The sequence below is a fragment of the Podarcis vaucheri genome (genome assembly GCF_965113315.1).
Source record: "Podarcis vaucheri genome assembly, chromosome: 1".
Classification (NCBI taxonomy): domain Eukaryota; kingdom Metazoa; phylum Chordata; class Lepidosauria; order Squamata; family Lacertidae; genus Podarcis; species Podarcis vaucheri.
In genome coordinates, this window is record NC_138759.1 from 6,114,088 (window position 1) to 6,130,346 (window position 16,259).

At 48.8% G+C, this 16,259-nt stretch overlaps 1 protein-coding gene across 2 annotated transcripts in view; it reads left to right on the plus strand.

Annotated features, from left to right (window-relative positions):
* The window catches only part of SAMD4A (sterile alpha motif domain containing 4A), a 149,968-nt gene that overhangs the window by 118,385 nt on the left and 15,324 nt on the right, over positions 1 to 16,259 (plus strand). For both annotated transcript variants that reach the window (XM_082217651.1, XM_082217650.1), the window contains 5 exons: positions 2,651 to 2,736; positions 6,912 to 7,030; positions 7,881 to 8,082; positions 13,107 to 13,233; positions 14,560 to 14,643. In XM_082217651.1, coding sequence (XP_082073777.1) covers positions 2,651 to 2,736; positions 6,912 to 7,030; positions 7,881 to 8,082; positions 13,107 to 13,233; positions 14,560 to 14,643 — 618 coding nt within the window. The remainder of the gene's footprint in view (positions 1 to 2,650; positions 2,737 to 6,911; positions 7,031 to 7,880; positions 8,083 to 13,106; positions 13,234 to 14,559; positions 14,644 to 16,259) is intronic.

Consider the following 16,259-nt stretch of genomic DNA (forward strand, 5'->3'; position numbering starts at 1 on the left):
GCTCCCGTTGCTCGATCCCTGCTCCTGCCAACCTAGCAGTTCGAAAGCACATCAGATAGATAAATAGGTACCGCTCTGGCGGGAAGGTAAACGGCATTTCCATGCGCTGCTCTGGTTTGCCAGAAGCGGCTTCGTCATGCTGGCCACGTGACCCGGAAGCTGTACGCCGGCTCCCTCGGCCAATAAAGCGAGATGAGCGCCACAACCCCAGAGTCGGCCACGACTGGACCTAATGGTCAGGGGTCCCTTTACCTTTACATTCATTAATTGCATTTGTATTGTGCTTTCGCTTTTGTATTAATGTTCTGCTCACCTCTTTGGCTCCATAAGTGTTTTGGATTTGATATCTCAAAGCAGCTAACATTCTCCTTTCCCTTCCTCCCCCACAACAAACACTCTGTGAGGTGAGTGGGGCTGAGAGACTTCACAGAAGTGTGACTAGCCCAAGATCACCCAGCAGCTGCATGTGGAGGAGCGGGGAAGCGAACCCGGTTCACCAGATTACAAGTCCACTGCTCTTAACCACTACACCACACTGGCACATATGCCACCATAAGTGGCATAGAAAACGATCCATGGCAAACAAACTGTTAGCATTCCTTTCTCGTCGCTCTCCAGCCTCGTCTGGTGTTGTAAAAGTGCCTCGGTGTTGTTGTTGTCGTTACTGCTGTGTGTCAGTCAGTCTAATCTGGACAAAGAGTGATCCGTTAACTCAGGCACAGGCAAACTCCGGCCCTCCAGATGTTTGGGACTACAGTTCCCATCATCCCTGACCACTGGTCCTGTTAGCTAGGGATGATGGGAACTGTAGTCCCAAACATCTGGAGGGCCGGAGTTTGCCTAGGCCTGCGTTAGCGTTTGTCCGGGGAACAAATGGGTGGCAAGAATAAAATAGAATTAGGTTCCAGGGCTTTTCACATGCAGAAAGCACCTTCCACTGCAATCTGAAATGTGGGGCCCTTTTTAAAAATTAGTTTTTATAAGAGATTTCCTTGTCATCCGAAACAAACAGATAAATGGAGGGGGGCGAGTACATCTTTCATCTCCACTTTCAAGAAAAAGGTTGTCTTGTGCATAACATTCAAGCATATTCCGTGTGCCCATGTCTATGTGTCTTTTTAGATCTGTGCATTGCTGTTTCTCTTCCTCCTCAATTCTCTCTGACCATTTTTTAAATTAAATATTAATTTAATAATAAAATAAAATAATAACAGCAATTTAATGTTATATATTGAAAAGCAGGGAAACGACAAACTGAACATCCCTCTACCTGCCTTTACCCATCCTGAAGGCAGAGTTCAGAATTATTATTATTATTATTGAAACGTGTGAAACTTTAGCGCTCAATTCTGTGCTAATTGTTTCCAGAAAACATCCTATTTGTGCAACCTCATTGACTCGGAAATGAGAGTTTTGTGTTGCCCTTTCAGGTGACAAGATTTGGGGAGGTATCCAGTTCTTTTCTGCCCTTTGAAATTTAGCGCAGCACGGCTGTATATCGGCCCCAAATCCACGCACCAGGTGCTGAAAAGAGCATTAGAAATCAGAACGGAAGCACTAATATTATAACCGGCAGAATTAACAACAACCCCTGACATCTGGACGCAGCCAGCGTCTAACCTCTGCACAAGTTTTGTGCAAGCAAATCGGGGCGATTGCTCAGTAAACACAAACTGTCTAGTGGGGACCTGGGAGCGCAGAGCTGGAAAAGTGACTCTTTTGTGGAAGTGTCTACCTGTCAAAGATAACAATGGGCCCATGGTCTGCATTGCCAAATGTCTGTTTGTGCCCCCTTGTGGCTAGTGAGAGCCTTTCCTCCTCGAAGGCTCTGCATCTGACCTGTTCAGGCAGAGGACCCCAGCTGCTTCTCCCTTTTTATAAATAGACTTAAATGGAGTAATTGCAGATTGACGCCATAGTAACGAGGAGCAAAATAAGGAGCCTAAGGGAGAAAGGCATTGATGGTATCCGGCTTGTGTGTGTGTGAGAACATTCTTCGTGGAGGGCTCTTCGCTCTTCCGTGCAAGTCGCTGTAACAGGGCCGGTTCGAATCCTTCCTTAACGTGAAAACAAGTCTAAAGCAGGTTCAAACTTCCCCAAGCGAAGGATAGACTTCTTTCTGCTTTTCTCCCTCCATTCCACCAGGGCCAGGACCTTCTCAGTGATGGCTCCGACCTGGTAGAATGCTCTGTCCCATGAGACTAGGGCCCTGCAGGATTTAACTTCCTTCCGCAGGACCTGTAAGACAGAGCTATTCCGCCTGGCTTTCAATTTGAATTCAGCCTGATCTTTTATTTCCCTTCCTTTCCCTTTTTATGACGATTACCCACTCTGGGATCCCACAGCTAATTCTCCCCTGGTCTCGCTGGCCCAAACAGGACTAATTTAGCCAGCTAGCCCTAGTGATCATCTAATGTTTATTGGATGGATTTCCCCCCTAAATTGATTTTTGAATTCTGAATTTGTTGTTATTCACGTTTTATACTGTATTTTATGCTTTTTGTTGTTGTTGCATCAATTAAGTGTTAAATTTTTTGTTAGCTGCCCTGAGCCCGGTTTCCTGAACCGGGAAGGGCAGGGTATAAATAAAAAATTATTATTATTATTATCATTATTATCATTATTAATCTATATATTTATCGCTTTGCAGTATGCACCCAGCTCCTTGTCTCCAGGCCGGATGAGGAGAATATCAGCTCCTATCTCCAGCTGATCGACAAATGCCTAATTCATGAGGTGAGTGGGTCTCTTCTTAGCTTTCGTTCTTTTCTAGGGACGCGGGGGAAACTGGTATTCAGCTGAATTCCAGCTCAGGCATCTTAGACTACATCTCCCTGGGGCTGCTGGGAGTTGTAGGCCAGAACGCCTGGTATTGCAGAGGTGGGGAATCGTTTTCTTCCTGAGGGGATTCCGCTGTCCTACGGGGAATCTTCCAGGGGCCTCATGCTGTTCACGGCAGGAGCAGAAGCATAGCTGTCAAGCGTCCCTTATTTGGCGGGACAGTCCCTTATCCCAGCGCCATGTCCCACTGCTGTCCCTTATTGATGATGTCCCTTAAATAAGCTACTGAAGGTAATGGGTTCCTTTCTATGTCCAGCTGTCCTTTGTCAACAACAAATTGTTGCTGTTTTTTGTGTTGAACAGATGCTATATCATAATTTATGGACCTAATAGGTATCTAAAGCCATTTGCATGCAACAAAATATGTATTTTATCAAAGTAATTGTTGATCCCTTATTTTGGCTGCTGATCCCTTATTTTCGAGGCTGCTGGTCCCTTATTTTCAAATCTGTAAGTTCACAGCTATGAGGAGAAGCCAGTCACATGGGTGCCAACTAGAATAAAATAGGGAGGGCGCGTATACAGTCATACCTTGGGTTGAAGTAGCTTCGGGATGAATATTGTCAGGTTGTGCTCTGCGGCGACCCGGAAGTAACGGAGCGTGTTACTTCTGGGTTTTGCCACTCGCGCATGCGCAGACGCTTAAAATGATGTCACGCGCATGTGCGGAAGCAGCAAAACATGACATGCGCAGATGCGTCTTACGTTTGCTTCACGATGCGAACGGGGCTCCGGAACAGATCCCGTTTGCATCCAGAGGTACCACTGTAATCAATCACATGGCTCGATGCACACCCACCGTTTGAATGACAGCGTCCATCAACTTTGAGGAGCACCCTGTCCCTCAAATATTTGGGGGGGGGGGGACTGAAGGGATGTCAGCCCCTAGGAGTTGACTCCTTTGAGTGGCTGTCCAGTACAGTGGTACCTTGCTTCTCAAACTTAATCCGTTCCAGAAGTCCGTTCCAAAACCAAGGCGCGCTTTCCCATAGAAAGGAACGCAAAACGGATTCATCCGTTCCAGACTTTTAAAAACAACCCCCAAAACAGCAATCTAACACGAATTTTGCTATCTGAGACCAATGATCCGTAAAATGAAAGCGATAATCAATGTACCGTACTATAAAATAAATAAGACAGTATTGTAGATGATAAAAATGAAAATCAAACCATTTTCTTATCTGTACTGATGATAGTCATTGTTTGGATGGGGGGGGGGCTTTATCCATTTCTGCAGTCGTACAATCAATCAGTCAGTAGCTGAACTGGGTTCCACACAGTCACAAAAACAAATTAACCGAAAAAGCCTCAAAAACAAAACCACAAAATACAGTGGTAACTCGGGTTACATACGCTTCAGGTTACATACGCTTCAGGTTACACACTCCGCTAACCCAGAAATAGTGCTTCAGGTTAAGAAGTGTGCTTCAGGATGAGAACAGAAATTGTGGTCTGGCGGTGCGGCGGCAGCAGGAGGCCCCATTAGCTAAAGTGGTGCTTCAGGTTAAGAACGGACCTTTGGAACGAATTAAGGACTTAACCCGAGGTACCACTGTAAATAGCAAAAACCAAAGCGCCAAATTTAGTCTGTTCCGGAAGTCTGTTTGACTTCTGAAAGGTTCGAAAACCAAGGTGCAGTTTCTGATTGATGCAGGTGATCCGGAAACAATAGCCGACAGCTGCATCGGATGTTCGGCTTCTGAAAAACGTTCGAAAACCAGAACACTTCTGGGTTTTCAGTGTTTGAGAGCCAAGGTGTTTGAGAACCAAGGCACCACTGTATAGGAATCAGGACCTAGAAATTGGTGTCTGTGTTTTATTTATCTCTTCTGTCCTTGGCCCTTAGTGTTGTATTTTTATTCATTTGTTCGTTCCTTCATTAGAATGTAAGCCCGTGTGTAGGGAATGCCTTGTTTTTTTATTTCATGTAAGCCTTTCCGACCAAAGGGGGGCGGGTACAAATACTCTAAATAAACAAATACAGATTTCACATGGTTCCTGATTGTGGAGATTATTCTTCCCATGTTCAAATGGAAGTGGCTGGAGCCCCTCGTCAGACTTCCGCACCAAACTGGGCACTGTCCTCCCATGTCAATTCCACACATGTTCATTGGAAGACCATTGGATGTTGACGAGTTTTACCACTCGCCATGAAATTTACATTCTTCTCCGCAAGAGGAGCAGGGAAGACTGCTGCTGTCTAGCCAGTTGAATGTTGAAGGAGCGGTCATTGTGAAGGCTGCTTCCACCCAACACCCCCCCAAGAGAGTGTCATCAGGGGCACAATATCATCATCATCATCATCATCATCATCATCATATATTTATACCCCGCCCGCCCCCGGCCAGAGCCAGGCTCAGGGCGGCTAACACCAGTAAAATTACAGTAAAATCATAATAGGGGGGGGGAACAATTTAAAATACAGGTTAAAATTCAATTTAAAATGCAGCCTCGTTTTAAAACTAGCCCATAGATCAAAACCATAAGGGGAGGGAAAACATAAGGGTCAGAATGAGTCCAAACCAAAGGCCAGGCAGAACAGCTCTGCCTTGCAGGCCCTGCGGAAAGATGTCAAGTCCCGCAGGGCCCTGGTCTCTTGTGACAGAGCATTCCACCAAGTTGGGGCCAACACTGAAAAGGCCCTGGCCCTAGTTGAGACCAAACTAACCACCTTGCGACCTGGGACCTCCAAAATGTTGTCATTTGTGGACCTTAAGGTCCTCTGCAGGGCATACCAGGAGAGGCAGTCCCGTAGGTACATATGTATTATTATTATTAATAATAATTATTATAATGTATTATTTATACCCCACCCATCTGGCTGGGTTTCCCCAGCCACTCTGGGCAGCTTCCAATAGAATATTAAAATACAGTAGTCTATTCAACATTAAAAGCTTCCCTAAACAGGGCTGCCTTCAGATGTCTTCTAAAAGTTTGGTAGTTGTTTTTCTCTTTGACATCTGGTGGGAGGGTGTTCCACAGGGCGGGCGCCACTACCGAGAAGGCCCTCTGCCTGGTTCCCTGTATCTTTGCTTCTCGCAATGAGGGATCCGCCAGAAGGCCCTCAGCACTGGACCTCAGTGTCCGGGCTGAACAATGGGGGTGGAGACGCTCAGAGTGGATATTGTTCAAAACCTTGCTCTGTGTTGTCCCCTCCAAACGACTCGCATGCAGCAAAGTGCCCAGGGCTCAAACCCTCTTTCTCCAAAGGTTGCGTCAAGCCTATTAGGCATTAAAATCGTAAAGATCCCTCTTCATTACTATATATTTTTATTACCGGCCCTTCCCCAAGAGGCCCCAGGGAAAGGTTCTCCCATTTTAGAATTCAGTACAGTCATAAGGTAAAGGTAAAGGGACCCCTGACCATTAGGTCCAGTCGTGGCCGACTCTGGGGTTGCGGCGCTCATCTCGCTTTATTGGCTGAGGGAGCCGGCGTACAGCTTCCCGGTCTTGTGGCCAGCATGACTAAGCCGCTTCTGGCGAACCAGAGCAGCGCATGGAAATGCCATTTACCTTCCCGCCGGAGCGGCACCTATTTATCTACTTGCACTTTGGCGTGCTTTCGAACTGCTAGGTTGTCAAGAGCAGGGACCGAGCAATGGGAGCTCACCCCGTCGCAGGGATTCGAACCAGCAACCTTCTGATCAGCCCACCCTAGGCTCTGTGGTTTAACCCACAGCGCCACCCGTGTCCCTCAATACAGTCATACCTCAGGTTAAATATGCTTCAGGTTGAGCATTTTCAGGTTACGTTCCACGGCGACCTGGAAGTAATGAAGCGCGTTACTTCTGGGTTTCGCCGCTCGCACATGCACAGATGCTCAAAATGACGTCACGCGCATGCGCAGAAGCAGCGAAACGTGAGCCGCAGACACGCAGTTGCGTGTTACGTTCTACTCAGGATGCAAACGGGGCTCCGGAACGGATCCCGTTCTCATCCAGAGGTACCACTGTATTTGCTAAGACGTATTTTATTAACAACTCGGGCGCATCCTATGATGATGATTATTATTATAATATTTCTGATCTTGCCTCCTCTCCTCTCCCCACCCCTCTTTTTTTGGGGGGCAGGCGTTCACAGAGACGCAGAAGAAAAGGTTGTTGTCATGGAAACAGCAGGTGCAAAAACTCTTCAGGGCTTTCCCTCGGAAATCCATCCTCGATCTCTCGGGATACCGGCAGCAGAGAACGTAGGTTGGGGGCCTTTTCTCTTCCGAATTCGGGGCCTGGGAGAGTGGCTGGGGTGCGTGGCAGTGTCCCTTCTGTGGCGCAGGGAGCCACACTGATGTTTCGATCCCGCTGCGTGTGGGTGGGAGGCCGGAGGTCAAGGCTTGAGTGTCACCCTGCAAAAAGTCCAGGCCAGCCTGACCCAGAAGTCTTTAGGGTGACACTAGGGTTGAGGGGGAGGGAGCCAATGAGCGGAGTCACCTTGGAGGAAGCAGGGAGTGCAGCAGCAATTAAACATATCAGGCAAACTGTGGGTAAATGAAGGCAACTAAGGACCAGAGCAGGTTGAGCAGTTGACACCAAAACCCTTGGAATGCCCATGCAAACAAATAAGTTCGACTTCCAAAACGTTCAGAAACTAAGCCGCGGCTTCCGATTGGCTGCAGGAGCCGCACTGGACGGTCGGGTTCCAAAGAACGTTCACTAACCGGAACACTACTCACTTCCGGGTTTGCGGCGTTCAGGAGCCAAAACATTTGACATTCCCAGCCCCCTGGGGATTGAACCTGTTAAAACCTTTTTAAAAGTTAAAAACTTTTCCTCCAAAAGCATTTTAAAAACCCGATTTAACTCCATTAAAAAAAAAAACCCAAAAGACCCACATTGATTTTTATCCACTCCACTGTCTGATGAAGAGCAGAAAGTGCAAACGTCAAGCCGTTAAACCAAAAAACCACCGTGATTTATATTTGGAATTAAGGGGCGCCTGCACGATCCTTCGCTTTAAGCAGCGGCACCGGGCGGCTGAATGTTTGGTTCCAAATAACGCCCCTGGGGTGGCAGAGGTAAGCCGGTGTGTTTGTTCTTTTCCAGCCGAGGTTTTGGCCAGTCGAACTCCCTGCCAACAGCTGGATCTGTAGGTGCAGGAATGGGCCGCCGGAACCCGCGCCAGTTCCAGATCCCCTCCCGGAACCTGCCTACCACACGGCTGGGCCTCCTGGGCTCCAGCGGTCTTCTGGGAGCCAGCCAGCGCAGCACGGCCGCCAACCCTACCATCCTGAAGCAAGGGAGGCAGGTGGGTACCTGCCCCATGGCAGCCAGCTCCTTCAGAACATAAGGGGATCCCTGTTGGATCAGGCGAAGGTCCCATCTAGATAACTAACGGCATTACCCTGATGCCAAGGACAGCCACCAGTTTCGATGTCTTCGGAAGAGAAAGGTGCAAACAGAACAAGGACCAGAAACCTGTCCGTGGCTTCTTAGCTCGGTGGAGCCTCCACGCCCAAGGGCAGTCTATCTCGTGACCTCCACAAGCAAACAGCAGGGAATAACCCTCAATTTCTGCTATTGTGGTTATGATTGAGGTCCCAGGGTGGGTTGTTGGCGTCAAGAGTGGTCCATTGGTAAGCAGAATGATGCATTTGGCAGTAGCATGGTAGCCTTTCTTAGACTTTACCCGTCTAAATTGGTGGGGTCTGCGTTGCTCCCGGACAGGAGGAAGGAAGTCAAATGACACCGAGGTTGATTCAAAGAAAGAGTTTATTCTGCTCTCCGGATAGCAGAAGGAACTTGCATGGTCAGTCCACAGCAAGTCCAAAGAAATGACAGGTTTCATGCAGTATATATATCCTCCAGGCACCCTCTCCCTCCTTCCCCAGGAATCCAGCCACGTCAGCTTATACACGCAGGTTGACATCACAGATGTTCCTGCTCCGGTACTCTTAACCATAAAAGGGTGTTCCTCTTCCTGTACTCTTGACCATATAAGGGTATTCCTGTTCCGGCACTCTTATCTTGGGGTAAGAAGGTCACCAACTCTCCTGGTGCTGTTCCTGGACTAGGTCTGTGTGTCAGAGTGTGGTCAGGATGTAAGATAAGACCCAGACGTGCCATCCCTGCTCTACTGGAACACCCAAGGCCATCCATTGCCGTCACGGACTGATAAAGGAGAGCGCTTTGAGCACTTGTTTATATAGCTGGGTTTTGGCTCAAGAGCTCGTTAAAGCATTTTAGAAATGCTCCCTTGGAGAAGGAAAAATGCGGATTTTGGGGCCTGTTCCAGACTGACTACACAGTCAGGTTTTCAGATTTGGGAAACCCATTCCTTCAGTATGGCTACAGGAGTTGTTGGAAGGAGGTGTACAATTATTATTATTATTGTTGTTGTTGTTGTTATTTATTTATTTATTTATACATACCCCGCCCATCTGGCATCATCCAACCACCCCAGAGACCCCACTCCAGAACTGGGTTTACTCCTCAGTCCTTTCTTCTCCCGAAGATCTCCTGCAAGGCAGCGAAGATTTAGGATCAGAGTTTTCCTTCTCCCGGGTGGACGAGCCCAAGATACAATACTGAAACACTATCTGAGATAGCTGTTATAAATGAATAAAGAAGGAACCATTTAAATTGTTTGTTATTATTATCATGATCGTCTTTGACAGATGAGTTGCCTCCTAAACCACTGTCGCAAGGTGATTTATACCAAAGATAATTAAAAGCAGTTAAGAACCCGGAAACGACAAATGCATTTAAAGAAGACCGATACCCTAACGAGTGGACGCTCTTTTGGTAAAGACCCCCTTTTGCCAGCTGAGAGAAACCTCTAGGAATGAAACCGTCTTCAGCTGTTTCTGAAAAGTGCAGGTAGCAGGCACCTGTCGCATCTCGACCGGGATGCTATTCCACAGGGCAGAAGCTGCCACACTAAAAGCCCTGGTCTGAGTTACTGCAGAGGAGGAGAAATTTGATATTTGCAGGAGAAGCTCTCCCGCAGACAGCAGAAATGGCCTCCCAGGAGCATCTTGCTGGCTGTTGCCGAAAAACCAGATGGGTCAGCAGACTTTTTCAGCAGGGGGCCGATCCACTGTCCCTTGGACCTTGTGGGGGGCTGGACTGTATTTGGGGTGGGGGGGAAATGAACGAATTCCTGTGCCCCACAAATAACCCAGAGATGCATTGTAAATAAAAGCATACATTCTGCTCATGTGAAAACACCAGGCAGCCCCACAAATAACCCAGAGATGCATTTTATTTAAAAGGACACATTCTACTCATGTAAAAACATGCTGATTCCCGGACCGTCCGCAGGCCGGATTTAAAAGGCGATTGGGCCAAGATCCGGCCCCCGGGCCTTAGTTTGCCTACCCATGAACTGAACCAACAAGGTGATCCGTACAAACAAATTTTTAACAAGCCTATGGGGAGAAAGGGGGCTATTGCGAACAAGTATTTAAACTGGAATTGGAGGGGTGGGGTGAGGTGAGGTGAGGTGGGGAAAGCCAGTTGTGGCATTCCTATCCCGGAAAGATATCTTCTCCGAGCCCAATAGCCCACTCCCCAAACCAGGAGAAGTCGAGTTGTTCAGTTGCCAAAGGTTGCTTTGTCACTAGTTTCCTTCGTTGGACTGAAACCAGGTCTTTGATTTAAAAGAAAGGGAGCCACAATGATCTGTAGGCATTTCCTGTTTTCACTCTCTTCATTGCTGCAAAAAGAGGTCCTGTAAGGGGGAGGAAGAGGCGATCAGGCGGGGGGAGGGAGGGAATGCTTTGAGGAAAGGACTGGGGGGGTGGAGTTGCATATTCAGGCGCATGTATACGCCTTCTTCTTAAAATAAAAACAAGTGCGGCATTTAGAGAGTCAAAATAAAACCTTGCACAAGATGTAAGCAGCGATGTGAGGGGGAATTGTGAGCAGGGTCTGGAGCCGTTTAGGTTAGAGAAGAGGAGAGAGAGACAGAGGGCAACATGATAGAAATTTATGATATTGAGCATGGCGAGAGAAAAGTTGTTCTCCCACTCTTGTAACCCCAGAACTCCTGCAGGTCCAGTGACGCTAAATGCTGGGAGAGTCAGGATAGAGGGGAGGGGAAAGGTACCGTATTTTTCATCCCATAGGACACTCCGTCCCATAGGACGCACCTAGTTTTTTTGGGGGGAAATAAAGGAAAAAAGGTTTCCCTTTATTTCCCCCCCAAAACCAGGTCGGGGAAACCGAAACAGGTCGAGGAACAGCGGGATGGCGGTGCTCTGCGCCTCGCGCACCGGGTGGCAGGCTGCTATCCGCACCGTGGGGAGCCCTGCGGGGAACTCCTGCAGGGCTCCCCACGCTGTGGATGTCTGCCCGGCGCGAGGGATGCTCTGCTTAAGGGCACCTCTCGCGCCAGGCTGCTATCCGCAGCGTGGGGAGCCCTGTGGGACCTCCCGCAGGGTTGCCTAGGCTGCGGATGCGTTCTCGAAGCGCCGGGCGCTCTGCTTTCAGCGCGCCTGGCGCTCCGGGAAGCAGGCTGCTATCCGCAGCCTAGACAGCCCTGCGGGACCTCCCGCAGGGCTGCCTAGGCTGCGGATGTCTTCCTGAAGCCTGGAGAGCAAGAGGGGTCGGCGCGCACAGACCCCTCTCGCTCTCCAAGCTTCAGCGAAAGCCTGCACTCGCCCCATAGGACGCACCCAGATTTCCCCTTCATTTTTGGAGGGGAAAAAGTGCGTCCTATAGGGTGAAAAATACGGTATTTTCTTCACGTGGTGCTTAGTTAAACTGCGGAACTCATTGCCACATGAGGCAGGGATGGGTGGCTTTGAAGGAGAATTGGACAAATGTTTCTGGAATACCAGTTGCTGGAAACGGCAGGACCGGGGAGAGGCCTCTTGCGCTCAGATCCTGCGTGCTGGTTTCCCATATGGCTGGCCTCTGTGAGAACAGGGTCCTGGGCTAGATGGGTCATGGGCCTGATCCAGCCGGCTATTCTTACGTTCTTAATCTGCTCTTACACCAGTTGATCAAGACTATGTGAGTCAGATACAAAAAGAATCTGGCGGGAAGCTCTGCACGATGAGGCCAGCCTTGGAGAGAGACTGGCCATTTAACAAAACTCGAGGGCTCGGGAGTTGGATTTGCTGCTTGGGTTAAACCACCGAGCCTAGGGCTTGCCGATCAGAAGGTCGGCGGTTCAAATCCCCGCGACGGGGTGAGCTCCTGTTGCTCGGTCCCAGCTCCTGCCAACCTAGCAGTTCAAAAGCATGTCAAAGTGCAAGTAGATAAATAGGTACCACTCCGGCGGGAAGGTAAACGGCGTTTCCATGCGCTGCTCTGGTTCGCCAGAAGCGGCTTAGTCATCCTGGCCACATGACTCGGAAGCTGTACACCGGCTCCCTCAGCCAGTAAAGTGAGATGAGCGCCACAACCCCAGAGTTAGCCACGACTGGACCTAATGGCCAGGGGTCCCTTTACCTTTACCTAATGTATGCAACACATTCAAAATCTTCCCAGCATTGCCCAGTGTGCTGTGCCGTGCCAAACATTTCCCTTGTGCCTTTCTGCTTTTGCAGCACGATAGGTCCTAGAGTGTAAAGCAGAGATCATCAAACTTTTTCAGCAGGGGGCCAGTCCACTGTCCTTTATACCTTGTGGGGAGCTCGACTATATTTTTAGGGGGGAGGGAAATGAACACATTCCTGTGCCCCACAATTAACCCAGAGATGCATTTTAAATAAAAGCACACATTCTACTCATGTAAAAACACACTGATTCCCGGACCATCCGTAGGCCGGATTTAGAAGGCGATTGGGCCGGATCCAGCCCCCGGGCCTTAGTTTGCCTACACATGGTGTAAGGTAAAAGGTAAAGGACCCCTGGATGGTTACGTCCAGTCAAAGGCAACTATGGGGTTGCGGCGCTCATCTCGCTTTCAGGCCAAGGGAGCAGGCGATTGTCCACAGACAGTTTTCCGGGTCATGTGGCCAGCAGGACTAAACTGCTTCTGGCGCAACGGGACACTGTGACAGAAGCCATAGCGCATGGAAACGCCTTTTACCTTCCCGCCAGAGCAGTACCTATTTATCTACTTGCAGTGGCATGCTTTCAAACTGCTAGGTTGGTAGGAGTTGGGACAGAGCAACGGGAGATTACTCCATTGCGGAGATTCGAACTGCCAGCCTTCTGATCGGCAAGCTCAAGAGGCTCAGTGATTTAGACCACAGCGCCACCTGCATCCCTGTAGGTCCTAGAGTGTAGACAGCCAGCGTGGGTAGGGCATCTTGTAGCTGCGTCTCCCATTGGCCTCTCCATTTGCAGCTTGACGGTCCATGTTCTTCTCCCTTACAGAACCTTTGGTTTGCAAACCCTGGAGGGAGCAACAGCATGCCCAGCCGGACTCACAGTTCTGTGCAGAGGACGCGCTCGCTGCCAGTGCACACCTCTCCGCAAACCATGCTTATGTTTCAGCAGCCAGGTAGGCCAAAGACGTCTTGCTCCTTTGCCAGTCCTCACCCTCTTCTTATCTCTGTTAGAATATTCCGTCCCACCTTAAAAGAGATGTGTGGATAGTTGTATGGCGCATGTCTGTTTACACTCCAGCACAGCTTGCTGGGAACTTCCGTTTGTGTATAGCTTTTGCTTCTTGCTCTTGGACACGAAAGGGAGAAGACATGTTTTTCCTTTGTCCTGATGTATGCCGAATAAACTGCCTGCAAATATGCTCTCACAGCCGTCTCCTGCCACTTCTGTTGCATGTTATTAACTCTGCTGATTAGAGCGTGCTCCAGCTTCTGAAGACTTCTGAAGCTGCGGCTTGCTGTTTCACGCTGAGCCAAGGCCCGGAGATTGCTCGGCTACCAGCCGGTGGGCTGGAGCTAGCTGGGGCCTGCCAAATTGCCCCCGTTTCCTTGGAAGCATCCCCACAGCCCGCCTAAGCGATATAGTGGACATTTGGCAAGCTTGCAATCTCCCTTCACCAGTGCCACCACACTCCAAAGTATTTTAAGACTATTTTTAGGTGGTTAGGAGGGGGATTAAATATATGGATCCCTGTGGACCCAGGTGTGTGGGTGAGCAGTGAAAGAAAACAGCTGCGTGCCTGGTTTCAAAACGTCATGCTCCTGTACGGAGAGAGCCCCAGTAGCAGAGATTAAACTCACAAAAGTTAAGCAACAGTAAAGCATTAGGAATATAGGTTCTTAAACCTTTATATCCCATTCAGCTGCACACAGCAGGTGACCTCTTTCTACCGCTCTTGAAATGAGCAGACCACACACTATTAAGTAAGTTTAAAATGCTTTACTTACAGATTCAAGGTCTGAGTCATACATTGCTGCGTGCAGCAGCAAGGATAATACAGACACAATACTATTGGGTAGAGAATACAGAATGTAGTTCCAAATATGTGCTGTAAGCTCGGGAGCTCAGGAGCAAACTTACACACGTCCTCCTTGGTTGCAGAGAGAGAGAAAGGAAGTAAAAGGCTTGACTTCCTTTGCAGAGTAGACTATGGCGTATCCTGGCTGAGACTATCTAGCAATACAGCTCTGTGGTCCTTTACCCCTTCATGTACTAACTAGTTGTATTTGACTGCAATCTCCCAGTCGAAAAGAGGTGGGCAAGTTCCCCACTCGGCCCAGAATGGAGAATAATAATAATAATAATAATTCTCCAGAAGGAAAAACTTTTGTCTTAACCAGATTTGCAGCCTGGATTTCCTTCCACATGCAGGAAGTGCCTCCAGCTACGCTGCAGATATTTCCTATTCTCATGGAAACACACTTTCTGTTTTTTTCTGCAGAGTTCCAGGTACCAGTGACAGAACCTGACATCAATAATAGGCTGGAGTCGTTGTGCCTCAGTATGACAGAACATGCACTTGGAGGTAAGCGCTTCTCTTGTTTCCAACCTCTTATCTGTGTCAGAAATGTCCTGAGATCCCATCCACTCATGACACACAGGAAGACGGTAGAATTCCGGACTGAGCCACTTCAAGCTGCAGTTCAAGGGATTGAGATTTTTTTTGGGGGGGAGAAAGGCACACAGAGAGAGACAGAAGCCCTCTGGGGAAGGGCCAGAGCTTGGGATACAAGGAGACAGCAATTTCTGTCCTGTCCTGCTTTCGTTGCAATGCACACTGTTTCCATTCAGCTACAGTTCGGTTTCTGCTAAAACCATTTTCCTACCTACTGAAGTTACCATAATGAATTGTGTAGGGAAAGTCAGCCAAGCCTTATGAGGAACGGTTGAAGGAGTGGGATACGCCTAGCCTGGACAAGAGAAGACTGGGAAGCGATAGAATAGCCATCTTCAAATATCTGAAGTTTGTATGATTCTAGGAACTCTTGTAAGATAAATGTGTTGTCTTGCTAAATCTCATCTCTGTTGTCTCCCTCTTGGCCGTTCCTACGTCTTGGTTCAGGGGGAATTATTACGAGTCAGTTTGGTTTGTCAGGATGGACCAAGAATAGCCAGCCAAGGTGGGACTCTCTAGATGCTCTTAGACTACATCTCCCATCACTCCCTGACCTTTGACCCCACTGGAGTTGTGGGGCCCACCATGCTGGCTACCCCTGCTATGAGCTGTAGATAAAGTAAAGGGTAAAGGGACCCCTGACCATTAGGTCCAGTCGTGACCGACTCTAGGGTTGCGGCGCTCATCTCGCTTTATTGGCCGAGGGAGCCGGCGCACAGGTTCCGGGTCATGTGGCCAGCATGACTAAGCCGCTTCTGGTGAACCAGAGCAGCGCACGGAAACGCTGTTTACCTTCCCACCGGAGCGGTACCTATTTATCTACCTATTTGATGTGCTTTCGAACTGCTAGAATGGCAGGAGCAGGGACCGAGCAACGGGAGCTCACCCCGTCGCGGGGATTCGAACTGCCGACCTTCTGATCGGCAAGTCCTAGGCTCTGTGGTTTAACCCACAGTGCCACCCGCGTCCCATGAACTGTAGATGCTCAGCTGCAAAATCAGAATAACACAATTCTAGTGTTAATTAACAGCTCTGGAGTTCCCAAGCTGTAGCCTGTGGTCCACCGCCGATTCACAAACTTCATCCACATGGTCTGTAGTGTATCTGTGGGTTTGTGGCTGAAGATTAGAGACATCACAGTATTCTCATTATTATTATTATTATTTATTTGTACCCCTCCCACCTGGGTGGGTTTCGGCCCCCGAAGTTCCCAACCCCTGCCACAAACCAATTGCACTGTTAGTCGTCGAATGCAGCAGCCGCTAAAATCATTAAAAACTGGCTTGCTTGTCTACAGTCCTATACCCACAGGTCTCGGGATAAAATAAAAATTCTGGCTGAGAGGGCAAAGAGGAAGGGGAAAGACCATGTTTTCCACTTCCATAACTCACCAACCTAAGCCTGAGATCTTCCTGGCTACTGAACGTGGATCAGCTACTGGAAAGAGAAGCTGCTGAATTGCAACTCATTACCAAACTTAAAACCATGGAGAGACCTGGTCTGAACAGAGACATTGGATTCTTATC